Here is a 16,678-nt window from a genome sequence, read left to right as displayed (position 1 = left end):
AATTATGACACATTACGCTTTGAACTAATCTTAATGTATCCTAGTTTAGAAGTATCTGCAGTGACACCGAGACTCTGGTATAGAAAGTACAGCTCTGTAAACTTCTATTGTGTCTCGTTTGAGTCTGAGAGTGGAGACGTTGGATATGTGACCCCATTCCATGAACAAGATTTTTTATCAGTAGAAAGTATTATCCGAATTCTGTAGGTTTTGTTGAACGAGATGACATACACCATTGTCAGTTTTTTTTTTGCGTGTGTGTCATTGAACGAGATTTCATGCCTGAAAAACAGTAATGCTTGGCACACGTAGAGGGCGCTACTGTGACAACGGACTTGACAACATTTCCACTGGAACTCAACTCCACAAAACACAGCTGAGACCAGTTGTCATTGACAATATCAGACTTGCGTTTCCAAATTTTCCTGCTGGAGGAAATAAGTTGGTGAGGTAATAATAATATATATATGTCAGAACTCACTTCATTTGTACAACACTTTTAGAGCTATATTGAGAGCTTTGTCATGGAAATGATCATTCTGATAACTGTTATGTTTCATATCTCAGAGCCAGGTATCGTAGCAGATACCTCGAAACGTAGTTGAATCTTTAGAGCTTGTTCTGTTATGATTTTGTCTCAAGAGGACAACGAACTTAACTTTTACTAATTGTTTGGATATATAGCAGTTTTCAACGTTATACTAGTGATACGTGCTCATCCCTAACGTGTTTTAATCAGTGCAAATATATTCTTATTAAAGCAGAGTCGTGGTTTTGCTTATTCTCTTGGTTTTATGTTTGCAATTTTTAAAGCTTGTTGAAAATAATAGGAAACACCAAGAAGTTTTTGTGGATAATATATCACAGTAATTTGTTTTGAGTAGTTACAGGAATACAAGTTTTTGAATGGTTGTTACCATTATCGTCGTCCACCGAGTTTCCCAACGTAACAAAATTATTCATTTTAAAATTTACGTAAAAGCAGCTGTGAAGTTAAGATACGAGTAACAGTCTGCTGAAGAAATGTGCGAACGTTGCTAAGAGACCGAAGTAATGTGAAATCCAATCCTTTTGATTTACAGCATACACATGTGCACGATTGATATTCACAGAACGTTGCTTTACCGTATTAGCCTGCATACGCTCTAATCACAAGAAATTAGACGTTGTCGATAAATTATTTTTATTATATAATAAAAAAAAGCTCATGTTCTTTATTTCCCCAGACATTATATACACGAGGCACTTAGAAAAGGACGTATATCAAAACTTCTTCAAATATTCCAAGAATGACATTTGAGTGGATATATTTTTTTTCTGTTCAAAAATGCAGAATATTTAATACTTTAAACGTTCTACCAAAGATACTTAATATTAAGAAATGTTAAAATTTACGGTAAAAGATCCATTTTAGTTGGTTAACTAAGTTTCTTGTGCGAACTTTAAATTTGAATTTTATGTTGAATCTGGGATAAATGTATGTGATGTTTGAAAGCACGTTAATATCTCATAGTTAGGATGAAAAACGATTATTGGGCAGCGTAAAATATTTGATATCGTGAAACAATATCTCAATCTGTGTTTTGATATTGGTGACATGTCGAAATTCACAGCTGAGCGCTTTTTAAATCGTTATATTGTGTTTTTTAGACAGGAAATCAGATTAAAAAAAGGTGGTGCATAACTTTTTGTGAGAATTTAAATGTACAGTACTTAAGTTTTTATGTAAAAACGTACGGTATGCTGTTCAAAGTGGCATATGGTTTGAATACTTTGCCTTTGCCTTAATTTTTACATCTATCATCTGTGATGGAACCTTGTATGATTGTTCAATGGATTGTAGATGATTGAATACTGATGTCTTTTTTCTTTTTTTTGGTGTTTTAAACCACGTTTTGTTATCTAACGAAAACGTATTCGCGCTTAATTTGCTACTGTTCGAGAATCTCCATGCAGGAAAATAATTGAATTTGACTGTCCCCAAAACAGGTAAAATTTATAATCCACATTTGTTTTTGATGCTATTAGAGGTTGGATGGATGTAATATTTAAAAGTGATATACTGTAAATATTCTGAACGTAATCTAAACTCATGGTAACGTAATTAACAGCGTAAGAATAAGTTTTCGGTACAATTTTCCTTGCATAGTAGTGTATATTCAGAATGGGTTATAGCTCACCTCAACAAAGCAAATTTAAACAACGAGTTCTTGGTGTTTTAAAAAACAAATTAAAATTACAAAGCTACAAGTATTCGATATTTTCAAATACAAATTGAAACTACAAGTGCTTGGTATTTTTTAAATCAAATTGAAATAACGAGTGCTTGGTATTTTTCAAAACCGAATTAAAACTACAAGTTTGACATTTTCATGTCTACTGCAGGACACTTTATTAAACTACACAGTTAACAATAAAGCGTTTTTTTGTGATTTTTCCTGGTAAATAAACATGTGTGACATTGCATACGTTCATAATATACACCACTGATAACAACACATGAAAAAGTCACATGAAATAATATAGAGTCAATACAACTTATTCTGTTTTATACTCGAATAATGACTTGATCACGTGTATTGGGCACGTAGAATGTGTCTATTAAAACATAATATTTTTTGTCTATTATAATGTGACCAACAGTTGAATTTTTTTACTTTAGAAATAATAGGTAAACGTGCATGTGTTTATACAGCTACTCGAACACTACTCTGCACTTCCTACTTGCCCGCCATTTTCCCATGAGTGATAACCATGTTAAAATATTTCTCAGCTTACAATAAAATGATTATAATAAATGTTAGAAATATTTATATTTTCACAACAAAAAATCTCTAAATATTTTAAAATTGAAACAGTTATTATCTGTGTGTGTGTGTTTTCGTATAGCAAAGCCACATCAGGTTCTTTGCTGAGTTCACCGAGAGAATCGAATCCCTGATTTTAGCGTTGTAGACTTACCGCTGTACCAGCAAGGGACAATTATTATCTACTGGGGTAATATTCTTGTTTGAATGTGTGTGTTTTCTTATAGCAAAGCCAAATCGAGGCTATCTGTTGTGTCCACCTAGGGAATCGAACCCCTAATTTTAGCGTTGTAAATCCGAAGACTTGCCGCTGTCTCACCGGAGGACTCTTCTCTGTTTTTGCTGAATGAATTATTCATTTTACAACCTAAAGTTCTCGTAGAAATTTGTGAATTTTTTTAATTCAAGTAGTAGTAGAAGACAGAACACGCTTTCCTACTTAAAGAAAACTCTATCGTTAAATAAATAGTTGTAAGCTTCATTCAGTAATCTTTCTCACCCCTTGCAATTTTTCAATTACCAAATATATATATGTATTTACAGTAGGTATGTTTTGCCTTTTTCATTAAGTCGTTCTGTGTGCAAACATGTAATCATGCATATAAGACTTGAGTCAACCTATTTAAATTTGTTGTTAAGCATAGATACACACAATGCGCTATCTGTAGTGTGCAATCTGTAGGTATCGAAACTCTTTTTTAGCGTTTTATGTCTTATTACTTTTCGTTGAGGTACCGGTAGACATATAAATTAAGAAACAGATGTTTTTGTTCCCCTTCTTTCATTGTTTTTATTGATTGAATTATATGCTTATTATACAGGGTGGCCCGTAAGTCCCTACCCATCCATATATCTTATGTATCCAGTGTATCTGTGTCCTGTCCCTCATTCTCAATGCATTATATATTCTCGCTATATATATATATTCTGGTTGGTAAACTCGTTAAAAGCAGCGGAGCCAAGTTTTCTGGAACGTAACGAACAGTAAATTGTTGAATACTATATAGCTACAGTAGTCTGTTTACTGAAAGTGAAAGCCAATCTCGAATCCTTGTTAGATTATCTAACGTTACAACAGCAGGACGATTCTCTCACAGAACCAGGCATCTGGCAAAGAATGATTAAAGATTTTGGTGGTGTTTTTCGCCACGGCTGAACGATGTGTTCATCTTTCTTTAGAAATAATTAAGTAAGATAGCGATCCACTAAAACAATAATTTACGTGAGTACTTTAAGATGAAAAGTACGTTAGGGCAATCACAAAAGTATCAGTGTCATGTTAATATATAAATAAGCAAGCATCGTGGAATATCAATCATGGTTACTAAGCAACCAAGCTCAGTAACTAACGCCACCATCACGTCTTAATGTTCGATTTGGCGTTAATTCTGTAGTTGAGAGTAAGTTACTTTTGTTCCTTTTGTATACTAGATGTACTTTCCCAGGGTTCCCGAAAGTGCTCTGTTTCAAGAGTAACCCAAAACTAAGAGTAAGAAATATGTTTATTTTTTTGCTTTTCATATGTCATGCTGTGTTGTAGCCTACAGAATGGATAATTCTTCTCATGATTCTCGGCATGCACATGTTTTACTGACATTACGGCACTACAATTTGCAACAGCAAGCGTCCCTTATGTGACGTTATTTTAATGTCTACTGGCCGACTTACAGACAACACGCTACTGTATGGTTGTGGGAGTGATTAAAACAAGTGACCCTTCCAAGCAATTTCGGTACCTTTTTGGGGAAATAAACACAGCCGAATCAACTTCATGTTTAGATGAAAAGGATTGTTGTATATTTTTCTTTATCAGGAAATAATTTACGTTATAAGTAGTCTTGGGACCAGTCTGTGCGCCAGCTGTCATTGTTACCTTTCAAATACGTACACACATATATATATAGATAGATAGAGCGATACATTATATTTTACCTTGCGAAATGGTTTTGATTTCCATGTGGGTTGAGACTAAAAACATGGCGACGATCGATTTAGTAACTAAGCTTCGAATTAAATTCTGCGTCATGAAAATCACCGATTCTACAGAACTGTTTCGCCAATTCCATCAAAATCGAAATGGATTTTGTTAGATTTATACAAAGTTTTTTTACTATAATATCATTACTTATATATATATAACAATGGAATCCCCGCCCTTCCATGTTCGCCCTTTCAGCCGTAGGGCGTGACGGTCAATCCCCACTATTCGTTGGTAAAAGATTAGCATAACAGTTAGCGGTGGACGGTGATGACTAGCTGCCTTCACTCTAGTCTTACACTGTTAAATTAGGTACAGCTAGTGCAGATAGCCCTTTTGTAGCTTTGCATGAAATTTAAAAAACAACAACAAACGAATAAACAGAAACAATGGAATCAAAGAAATATATAGTGATACCAAAAATAATTGCATGTTATTTCTTGTTAGGAAACTTTGAACAATATTCGGTGTAATCTGTCAGCCATACTGAATTAGTTGATCTAGCCAAAGTTTAGTACAATATGTTTTATCGGAAAACAACAGAGTATAAGTGATTGCCTTTTCAGATGGAATGTATTAAAGTATACATTGTGTTGAGTAGGCCGTGCAATCAAATGTAAGTGAAATTATTACATAAAGTTAATTAATCGAATGTATTAAGTTAGATTAAATACAGAAGTAATCGCTTTTTTGGTTTTCAGCAATCTCACTTAAATGAAAACTGTATATATATATATATATTTCACAAAAGATCTTGGTTTTGTTTTGAATTTCGCGCATAGCTACACGAGAGCTATCTACGCTAGCTGTCGTTAAGACTTGAGGGAAGAGCTAGTCGTCACCACCCACCGCCAACTCTTGGGCTACTTTTTTACCAACGAATAGTTGGATTGGCCGTCACGTTATAACACCCCCATGTTGTCAACCCACAGCATGTGTGGTGTGATGAGGATTCGAACCCGCGACCCTCATATTACGAGTCGAGTGCCTTAACCACCTGGCCATACCGGGCCTTTCACATACGAACAGATCTTTATCTTAGCATTGTGTCCCCCAAAATATACTTCTCCAGTACAAAATTAATTCTATGTTTTCTTAATCTAACCACGAAGTTAAAGACGGTTGATAACACAGAAAGCATTTAATTTAATAACTCAATAAACTAGTCATTATAATATGTTATAATTTTAGTGAATTGTGGTCGTTGTACCACAATTTTCAGATACTGCTATAGATAGAAATAGTGTGTTCCGAAACGTTCGAACCTTGCAAATAAAATGTTATGTTTTATCAACTGTCTTCGTCTTCATTCGCAGTTTTACGTTTGCCTAATATTTTCATTGTTCTCTCAAAGTTCTCGTGACAGACTTAATAAAACGTGCGTTACATTCACCCCTGTATAATAACTGAGATTATTGTACATTTGTCGGTGTTGATTAAAGACGTACAGTGTACATTTAAGGAAAGCTGAATTGTTTGTATCGTCGCTGTGAAGGTTCATCTTCATGATGACGAGAAACCAACTTGAAGTAAAAATGTATTCTAAAGATGGCTGGTATGGGTATTAAAACTTTAATTAACATAAAGTACAGAACATCGTTTTTTACCTTCTTGTGTCATCTTCAGGTTACCAAAGAGAGTTTGCAACTGACCGTTGCAGGGCACGTGTCTTAGGGACGAGAAAGTAAATGGGTTCGAGATTATAGGGAGCGCAAAATCTAAGAAACCCTACTTATACAACAACTCAAACCAAAATTGAGCCAATTCAAGAAACGCCTTTATACTTATATTAATTAATAACCTTACATCTAACTGCAACGACACCTACAATCTCATACTTGTTTATACTCTCGTCCCTAAGACATTTGCCCTGCAACAGTCAGTTGCAAACTCTCTTTGTTTACTTGAATGTGACCTAAGAAGTTTTAAATGATTTTTTCTCTGCGTTATTCTAATTAAAATTTTAACACCCATACCAGCCGTCTTTAGAATACATATTCCTTCTTGGTTTGGCCATAAAGGAGAAAGGTTCATCTTTCGAAAGCGCTCGGGTTACAGAGTTTGTATACATTTCTATCAAAACTTCTAGAACATAAGTATTTGTTTGTTTTTTTACATCATGAATGCATGGATTCATTTATAGGCTTAGTTTACTACATTGTACATAAAATGATATGAAAGTACTAATGAAAGAATCATAACGTGCTAGTTTCATTTCTTAACACTTGTTTTTTGTTTTTCTTTTTATTATCCCCATGCAGTAAGCCGATTTTTACTGCCTAAGATACAGAGACTTCCACCTCTTTTAAAAATTCGTCATTAATATTTCTTGCATTCTGACGTATTAAATTCTAGAACTGAAAATTAAATTTAAAACAGATAATGCAGTAACTTGTCAATTTTGAAACTTGTTGGATGGTTTTTATAAAGCGATTTCTTGTTGTTTATGAGTTAATATGAGTTTATTTTTTCATTAAAGTCGTTATATGTGTAAGAATTTAGAAAAAGCTTCTCAGTGGTTCTAACTGGCCGACTAAAAATAAACATAATAATAATTAATGTGAATTTCAGAAAAGGTAATTTAAATTTACATTTATTTATCTATGTTCACTTAGTAAAACAAGTGTGTGTTGTGTTTTCTTATAACAAAGCCATATTGGATTATCTGCCGAGTTTATCGAGGGGAATTGAACCCCCTGATTGTAGCGTTGTAAATCCGTAGACCTACTGCTGTACCAGCAGGGAATGTACAAGGAGTATAGCTTAAAACTGCATTTCTAAGTTTTTATATCTTGAATATTCAGTTCTTAATTGCTCTTAGAGCTTGAAACTGAAATTCTCAGTTATTATTATAGCTTGAAACTGAAATTCTCAGTTATTCTTATAGCTTGAAACTGAAATTCTCAGTTATTCTTATAGCTTGAAACTGAAATTCTCAGTTATTATTATAGCTTGAAACTGAAATTCTCAGTTATTCTCAGAGCTTGAAACTGAAATTCTCAGTTATTATTATAGCTTGAAACTGAAATTCTCAGTTATTCTTATAGCTTGAAACTGCAGTGCAGCAAACACCAGAAACAACTTTTCACACCTCTTTGTGTATTTTTGCGCTGTAAAAACAAACAAAAATTAAACTTTTGAGGAGGTCTAAATTGTTACTTCTTGTGATGTTGATCGATAATCTATAATCATCGATATATATAGATATGAAGAAAAAAATGTGATGATGCTCGTTGGTTTATTTTAACGGCAATGAATGGTTGCTGCGAAGGTGGGAAACCTATTGTGCTAACGTATCAAAATGAGTGCATATTAATTAACACACTTTAGAAGACAGTGTTATGGAAAAACTTTTTTACTCGCGTTTACTTAAATAAAGTGGCTGTTCAGTTTGTTTTACCATGATGTTGGTAACAAGCTGAAGTTGACAGCACAGTGTATACTGTAATAACACTGGTAATCATATTTCTCTTCAGAATGTTTATACCTTGTTAGTTGATCTAACAGGAAACGTGTTAATGAAGTGCTGCATGAAACACTGTCGAATTTAAATGAAGATTCCTATGCAACGTAACACCTTTGTTTTTATAGTGAAGCTATTGTATCTTTGGTTGAGCTTTTCACATTTTCTTCGTTTACTTTGCTGGCCTGGCTCTCATTCACTTGTTATTCAGTATTATGTTAGGAGTAATAACAAAAGTATACCTAAAGAACACAGCATCATTTTCCCGTCTAACGCATAGCAAGATGTGATAAAATCTTTGGGCTCTTAGCGCTACCTGGATTGTGCAGAACATTCTTTCAAGAATGTTTGGTTCAGGTTATTGGCTTTGTTTGTTTCTTTTAGTTTCGCGCAAAGCTACACGGGGCTGTTTGCGCTAACCGTTCCTAATTTAGCAGTGTAAGACCAGACGGTTTTGATTTGATTTGTTTTGAATTTCGTGCAAAGTTGCACGATGGCTATCTGCACTAGCCGACCATAATTTAGCAGTGTAAGACTAGACGGAAGGTAGCCAGTCATCACCACCCAGCGTCAACTCTTGGGCTGCTCTTTTACCAACGAATAGTGGAATTGACCGTCACTTATAACGCCCCCACAGCTGAAAGGGCGAGTATGTTTGATGTGACTGGGATTTGAAACCACGATCCTCAAATTATGAGTCGCACGCCTTAACACGCTCAGCCATGCCGGGCCAAGTTCATACATCTGTCACTTTTCCGTCTGGAGAAGTAGAAAATAAAGTCAAATATTAAAGTAGCGTACTTGTACTTCTGTATTAATAACTTATCACTGCAACTGCATTTTTATCTTAATTAATTAATTCTCAATGTTAAAGGTGTCCAGAAAATCAGTTTTAGCTTTTATTATAAATTTCTTCTTCAGTTTTAATTTCCGTGATCGTCTATCTACGTAATTATAGTTCCATGAATTTACACACAGTGCACACTTATAATCTGATAAATAGCGTTAATAATTCTTGGCTTATAAAACTAAAATTTGTGCTTCTTACCCTCCCAGTGTACACACTACAGTAAATAGATTTTGTACTTTCACACTTGGAAGATAATAGTAGCTAGATACTTGAATCTATATTGGTGTACAAGAGGCCCGGCATGACCAAGTGTGTTAAGGCGTTCCACTCGTAATTCGAGGGTTGCGGGTTTGAAACACGGTCGCACCAAACATGCTCGCCCTTTCAGCCGTGGGGGCGTTATAATGTTACGGTCCATCCCATTATTCGTTGGTAAAAGAGTAGCCCAAGAGTTGACGGTGTTTGTTGATGACTAGCTGCCTTCCCAGTAGTCTTACACTGCTAAATTAGGGACGGCTAGCACAGATAGCCCTCGAGTAGCTTTGTGCGAAATTCAAAAACAAACAAAACAATTACTGAAGTTTCTTGCTTATTTACTTATTGTTAAAAAATAATAAATACTCTTAGAGAAGTTCAAGATATAAAAATAACTTAAATTGTATGATCATATATCCTTCACGTTATTTTTACTATATTTTTAAGTTGTTTATGTATTTATTTCTGCTTGTACGTAATATCACTAGTTCATTCATATATCTCATCGTGCTTTTCAATAATAAACTTTTTATTCATATCTGAATGTCTCATGTGAATTAGTTACCTTTTACACTTTGTATGTGTGTAAAATAACAAGATATTTATTAAGTTTATGTGGAATAAGAAATTCACTATATTATTATATTTTATATTTTGTCTTGGCAAAAATTTCAGTGTTTTCTAAAATCGAAAACTTGAAATATATTTCTATCAAAAGCTTTCATACTAAGTATATATATATATTTATATATATATATTGATATGCACACACACACACTTGGAAATCTTGTCTTATTTTATGAAATATTCATTGGGACTTTACTTACACTTGTACATGTAATAAGCCAATTATATCAGAGTCAAGCATTATTCAAAAAGGCAGTGTTCATGTTTTATCATCTCGTTGGAATGTTTCCACTTGAACGATTGTTTATGTTACGACAAATTATTTGTAAGATTCTTTTCTAGTTGTCCCCGGCACCGAAGGTGGACAGAGGTGATGTTTTCACTCTTGTGTTAGTATTATTTTGTATGTTTATCAGCAAGGTTTCTTAAAAACAAAAAGTTGAACAGATTTGAACAAAAGTTGATATAAATTTGGACTGTGATCCAACTTAAAAGTGAATAGTTTTTAGAGGGTCAAAGACCAAGCTCACGTGGGGGCGTTATATTGTGACGGTCAGTCCCATTATTCGTTGGTAAAAGAGTAGCCCAAGAGTTGGCGGTGGGTGGTAATGACTAGCTGCCTTCTCCCTAGTCTTACCACAGGTAAATTATGGACGATTAGCGCAGATAGCCCTCGAGTAGCTTTGCGCGAAATTCTAAACAAACCAATTACCACCCGCCATCAACTCTTGGGTTAACTCTCTTATCAACGAATAGTGAGATTGACCGTCACTTGTAATGCTCTTATGCCTGAAAGGGTGAGCATATTTTGTGTGACGGGAATTCAAACCCGCGACCGTCAGATTATGTGCCGAGCACCCTAACCATCTGGCCATGCTGAGTCACTTAATTAATAAAACTTTGTATTAATTACAAAAAACTCCGGCAATGTCTAGAAAAGACGAAAACGTTCCACCATTTGTGGACTCGACTTCTTGTAAATCACCCAAGCCTCTGTGATGGCATCAAGGTCTGTTGGTTTCTCACGCTTTGAAGCTTAACTTGATTGGTTTCAGGGCAACAAAACAAACCAATATTTTGATTGATTTTAAGTTTCTTTTATATTATTTATAGCTTTATGGGTTGTTGTTTTATCTCAGTTATTCGTGAATTTGTCGAAGTATAACGTCAGTTCCAGACCTATTTAGCTTTCTTCACTCTCAAACAGAAACAATAGCATAAGTTTAAAACATGAATTAAACGTTCAATTTTACTGAAATACATCGATCATTTAGTTGTTACAGAAATATGATTTTGATTCCTTCAAATATATCATTAGTGATCAATAATTTCATCGCTTGGTGTGTTATTCATGTTAAGTGTTTGTTTTTACAACTATGGTGCCTGCAGCTGTTCATCTCTTCAAGTACGTTGTAAATAAGTTTTACACGTGTAAATGTATCTACTGTGTGTGCACATACTTGTGACTTTGTGTCGTTATTTGCCTTTCAGTGATGTACAAATGTTTTCTTTTCTGTACACATAAATCTAAGCTCTCTGATGGTTAATTAAGTTACTGATAGATGAAATTCAATATATAATTACCTGGAAAACGAAACGTATTACTCATTTATAATGAATGGGTTTTTAGCGACAGTGAGTATAGTGGTTTTTTTGTTATGTTGTTTACAACAATATTTTTTATATTATAATTAGCTGTTTGTTGATTTTTTAACAATATTTTTGACATTATAATTAGCTGTTGAAGCTACTCGAGGGCTACCAGCAATAGTCGACTCTAATAGAAAAGTAATAAAGGGAAGACAGCTAGACAACACCATCCGTCGCCGACTTTGGGCTACTCAAGTCGAATTGTGGGTTAAGTAATGTATCACTTGCAGAAATGTTGTGTAAGATATTCATTATAAAAAATCTAAAAGTCCGAATTTTTTTGAACAAACTTTCAGCAGAGTTCCATGTAACTTAACATTATTCTGAAGTTTCAATTTAACTTATTCTCACACTCTTGTTCTGCTGTTCATGTCAGAAAATCTTATATTATTCTATATACTCATGAAATAAAATAGTACGATCATTTTTTATGACAGAAAACAAAAAAGAGCAAAAGATACTGTGAGTGATCCGTCTGAACACCACTGAAGTTTGTGGATATTCCATGGAACAATCACGAAATAAGCTCGTAGTTTGTTTAACAATAACTGATATTTCAGTAAAGTTGTGTGAGAAAACTGTGTTGATTAGTCGCTTGTGGAAAGGTCAACATTCATTTACGAATACATGATGTGTAAATGCGCTAAACATAAATTATCTTGCTGTCTGTGTGAAACAGGTTCACACTAATTGATTTTGTCCTAACAGAAACGTTGTAATGTTAACTTGCAAATGATTCACCTGTTTTTATACTGTTCAGAAATGATGATTTCTACATAATAAATCATAAAGAATCATTTTAATAAACTGACCGTGTAAGAAAGGATGAAACCATGAACAGTTTGGGTTATAAAAAATGTGCTAACGTAAAGCGATGCAGTTAGTGTAGACGTAGTCGCTGATATAAATATCTAACACCCTGACCTTTTATCATGAACTCTTTTAATTATGGGTAAGTTTGTTTTGTTTCAAACCTGAGACCCTTGGATTACGAGTTGAGTGCCTTAACCACCTGGCCATGCCGGGACCTAGTGCAACCTCACCGCTGAACTACTAATTATAGTCTTTGAAACACGTCACTCCAAATGCGCTTTGCCTTTTTTTTAAGCCGACGAGACTTATCGCTAATCACTAAGATTTGTCAAGTCGATAACCGTCACACCTGTATATCCTAAAAGTAAAAAATTATCTTTTGCGTTTACATACCAGCGTGTTATAAGATATCCTTGTTTGTTTTAGAGAAAAGTCACTATCTGTTGTTTTAGCTTTGTAAGTCCGTAGATTTACCATTGTTCCATCGGAGGACATCTTACAAGATCATATATTTTAAATTTAAATAAGAATGTCTCGAAGTAAATGAGTTATTGTAAATTGTTATGTAATATAACGGTAGATATTTGAAAATAATAAAATATTATACCTGATGATGACAGGTTAACCAGGTGAAACTTTGTATCAATATAACGTACTCAAATTAATATAGTTTTATACAAATATTTATTATAGGAATATTTATGTGTCCTCTCGGTGATAGTCATTTTGTTATATGCTAATGGGATCGTTTTCCCAATAATTATTTCTTCACTTAGTGTTATTATACATGTATCATAACGTTGCTACTGTTGTAAACAATTGACATAGTAATTTGTTATTGGTTGATTATATCAACGGATAAAGATTAGTTCGTTTTATTTGACAATTGTCAGTGAAGACGACTGTCATGGAGATTTATTATGAAAGTGCCATCTGTTGGTAGGCCCGGCATGGGCAGGTGGTTAAGGCGCTCGACTCGTGTTCTGATGGTCGCGGGTTTGAATCCCTGTCACACCAAACATGGTCACACTTTTAGCCGTGGGGGCATAATAATGTTTCGGTCAGTTGCACTATTTGTTGGTAAAAGAGTAGCTCAAGCGTTGGCGGCGGGTGATGATGACTAGCTGCCTTTTCCCTAATCTTACACTGCTGAATTAGGGACGGCTAGTGTAGATAGCCCTGGTGTAGCTTAGCACGAAATTCAACAAACAAACCATCTGTTGTTTGATACTGGTTTTATTAGTTAAATAAAATTATAATATTCGGAATATATATATATATACACCTTATCAAAATTGGACCATCAGTTTATCAGAAGACATCTAAAAGTCATTGATATATGATAGATGTTTGTGCTAACTGTACTTTTCTTCTCCAACAACAGTTAAATGCCACATGAATTTTACATCAGAAGATCAGACCTCAAACACGTCACAGATAATTACACTGGTTATGTTTCGCTCTTGAGGATCCGAATACATAAACACTGATCAATTTACTCAGCAAACTGAACGAAACAACTGTCTTTTGATGTTTTATTTCGAGCTTAATTAAGCAACTGACTGTTTCATCGGTAATTATAATCTAATCCATGTACTAGATATCTTGTAAAGTCTTTCATTCATTAATATACGCCGAATATTCTAGGACTAATTTTATCATAAATTAATTCACCCTCTAGGTAAGTATGTGTTTTTTTACAGCAAAGCCACCTTGGGCTATCTGCTGAGCCCACCGAGGGGAATCAAACCTCTGATTTTAGCGTTGTTAACCCGGAGACATACCGCTGTACTAGCGGGGAACCTCTAGGTAAGTTACAAATTATATATCTTATAACAATATTTTCGACGTAACTTCAGGAAAAACACAGGAATTTTAGACTTTCTGGGCAGGTGAGTTACTCTACTTGAATGTTTAACAAATACGAGGGCTGTTCAAAAAATACGCGGACTGTTTGAATTGCGCGGCTCCAGTTGGTTCCAGGGGAATCCGCTTGGTGTCGCTAGGTTCGCACAGATCAGCTGATTACGACGCCATTTCCCGATTGCAGATATCTTCATTTGTGTATTAGCTACGCGGTTTTAAGTGAAGTGCGATTTTTTCGTTTGGCGGATTTCAGAATGAATGACCTGAAGGAGCAACGACTTGCTGTGAAATTTTGTGTTAAACTTGGAAAATCTGCGACTGAAACTTTTGCTATGCTTAACGCGGCTTACGGTGATGTTGCAATGAAGCGTACGGCATGTTTCAAGTGGCATGAACGTTTTAAGGATGGTCGACAGTCCATTGAAGATGATGAGCGTCCTGGACGTCCTTCCACGTCAACTGACGACCCACACGTCGACAAAATCAACACCCTGGTGCGGGCAAATCGATCGACGTCTGACTGTCAGGGAGCTTGCTGAAGAGTGTGGGATATCAGTTGGATCTTGTTACGAGATTTTGACCGAAAAATTGAAGATGCACCGCGTTGCTGCGAAATTCAGCCCTCAGAACTCGTGAGTTTTTGCCCAAACACTTGATCACTGTTCTTCCCCCCCACCCTATTCACCTGACCTTGCTCCTTGCGTTTTTCTTGTTCCCCAAACTCAAAAGACCCTTGAAAGGAAGAAGATTTGAGACGATTCCCGAGATTAAGGCAAATGCGACGAAGGAGCTGGAGGACATTACAAAAGAAGCGTGCCAGGACTGTTTCAACAAGTGGAAACACCGTTGGGATAAGTGTGTGCGTTGGGGAGGAGAGTACTTTCAAGGGGCCCCAGACCTGTAACTTCTAAATAAAGTACATTTTGTTTTATGACGTCAGTCCGCGTATTTTTTTAATAGACCTCGTACACTTCTTGAACTGGTTAAGTGTGTAATGAACGTAATGCCTATCGCGTTTAGTGCTTTTTGGCCACATGTTTTAATTTAGTTGTGTAATAGCCGTACATTTCACAAACGGTTCAGTTGTTAGATCGTTACACTAAATTACGTTATGAGACGTATATTTGACATAAATGCACTTGTGATACGTTAATATAAGTGATATTTTATGGTCTATCTATTATCGTTGGCCTGTTTTTCTTATTGTATGTATTGAGTGAGAGAGATATTTAGGAGTGTCGTCATCACGTATGATATTGTGATCTATGAAGAAATAAAACACGAACATTTTATGACAGAAAATTACTTTGTGAAGGAAAGAAACGTTCCTCAACTGGGGTGTTCTGGGATATTGTTAACCATTTCACCTCGCTAGCGATGATTTTTGTTTTAATATTCGTGAGGTATTTATATTTTATCTGGAGAGGTTTGTCCAGTGAATGTGAAGACTTGGGATTAGAATATGAAGAAATGAGAGAAGCACAGTCATGATTTAGGAATGTTCGTAAATCATTTTTATACAGATTTTTGTCAAAGTATCTGAACGAACAATCTAGGAGTCACTACTGTTTCGATCGTCCCTTACTTCTTTTCGAAGGTAGTGCACGTGCTTTTGAACATGCTCAACGATACTGTTTCAATCCGCGGAAGAAAAAAAAAAGAGATTATGGAACACGTTATGTGTTGTAATGTATTTAGAAAATGCACTGGTGAAGCTAATAAATAATTATGTTTACAACAGAACTTTGCAACCTGATTCATAATTTAATATTCCCTCTAGTGGCTGAACAGTAAGTTTGAAAAATTATGTCACTAAATATCACATTTCAATACTTGTGATGGCCACAGCAAGGATAGTCTGTTGTGAAGCTTTATACATTACAACAAGCGACAACAACAACAAATTAAAAATTACGGATCGGATTGTGCTCCGTTCTACCGTACGACGTTTTTGCAATTAGACAATGTAAACTGTCTTTACACCAGAAATATATTACAGTTTTTCAGAAAAGAACTCAATGGGCCTTCTTGAATTTCGAATTTGATAATGACAAGCTTGAGAAATTAAAATGAAAAGCATTTCAATCTTTTATGTTAAATAATAGCATGACTACTAACACAATAAGCAGGTTAGAGCAGAGTTTGTTTGTAGGTAAACACATAACTACATAATGAACTATCCGTCCTCTGCCCACAACGGATATCGAAACCGGGTTTCTAGCATTGTAAGTCCACAGACATACCGCTGTGCTACTAGGGTTGGCAGGTGAGGTTATTTAAATTTTGAAAATGATAAGCATTCCCTTTTTAATTATATCGATAATATTTTACGTCATATCGATTTCTAATCCATTTTCGTAATATAAAAC

The 16,678-nt window shown here is 35.0% G+C and overlaps 1 protein-coding gene across 1 annotated transcript in view; it reads left to right on the top strand.

The window, feature by feature from the left end:
* Positions 1-295: 295 nt before the first annotated feature.
* The window catches only part of LOC143254460 (lachesin-like), a 53,559-nt gene continuing 37,176 nt past the window's right edge, over positions 296-16,678 (top strand). The window contains exon 1 of the mRNA XM_076509643.1: positions 296-445. Within this exon, the coding sequence (XP_076365758.1) occupies positions 296-445 (150 nt within the window). The remainder of the gene's footprint in view (positions 446-16,678) is intronic.

Source organism: Tachypleus tridentatus, chromosome 6 (assembly GCF_004210375.1).
Source record: "Tachypleus tridentatus isolate NWPU-2018 chromosome 6, ASM421037v1, whole genome shotgun sequence".
Classification (NCBI taxonomy): Eukaryota; Metazoa; Arthropoda; class Merostomata; order Xiphosura; family Limulidae; genus Tachypleus; species Tachypleus tridentatus.
Note: the sequence above shows the minus strand (reverse complement) of the source record. Positions and strands in the feature narration are given on the sequence as shown.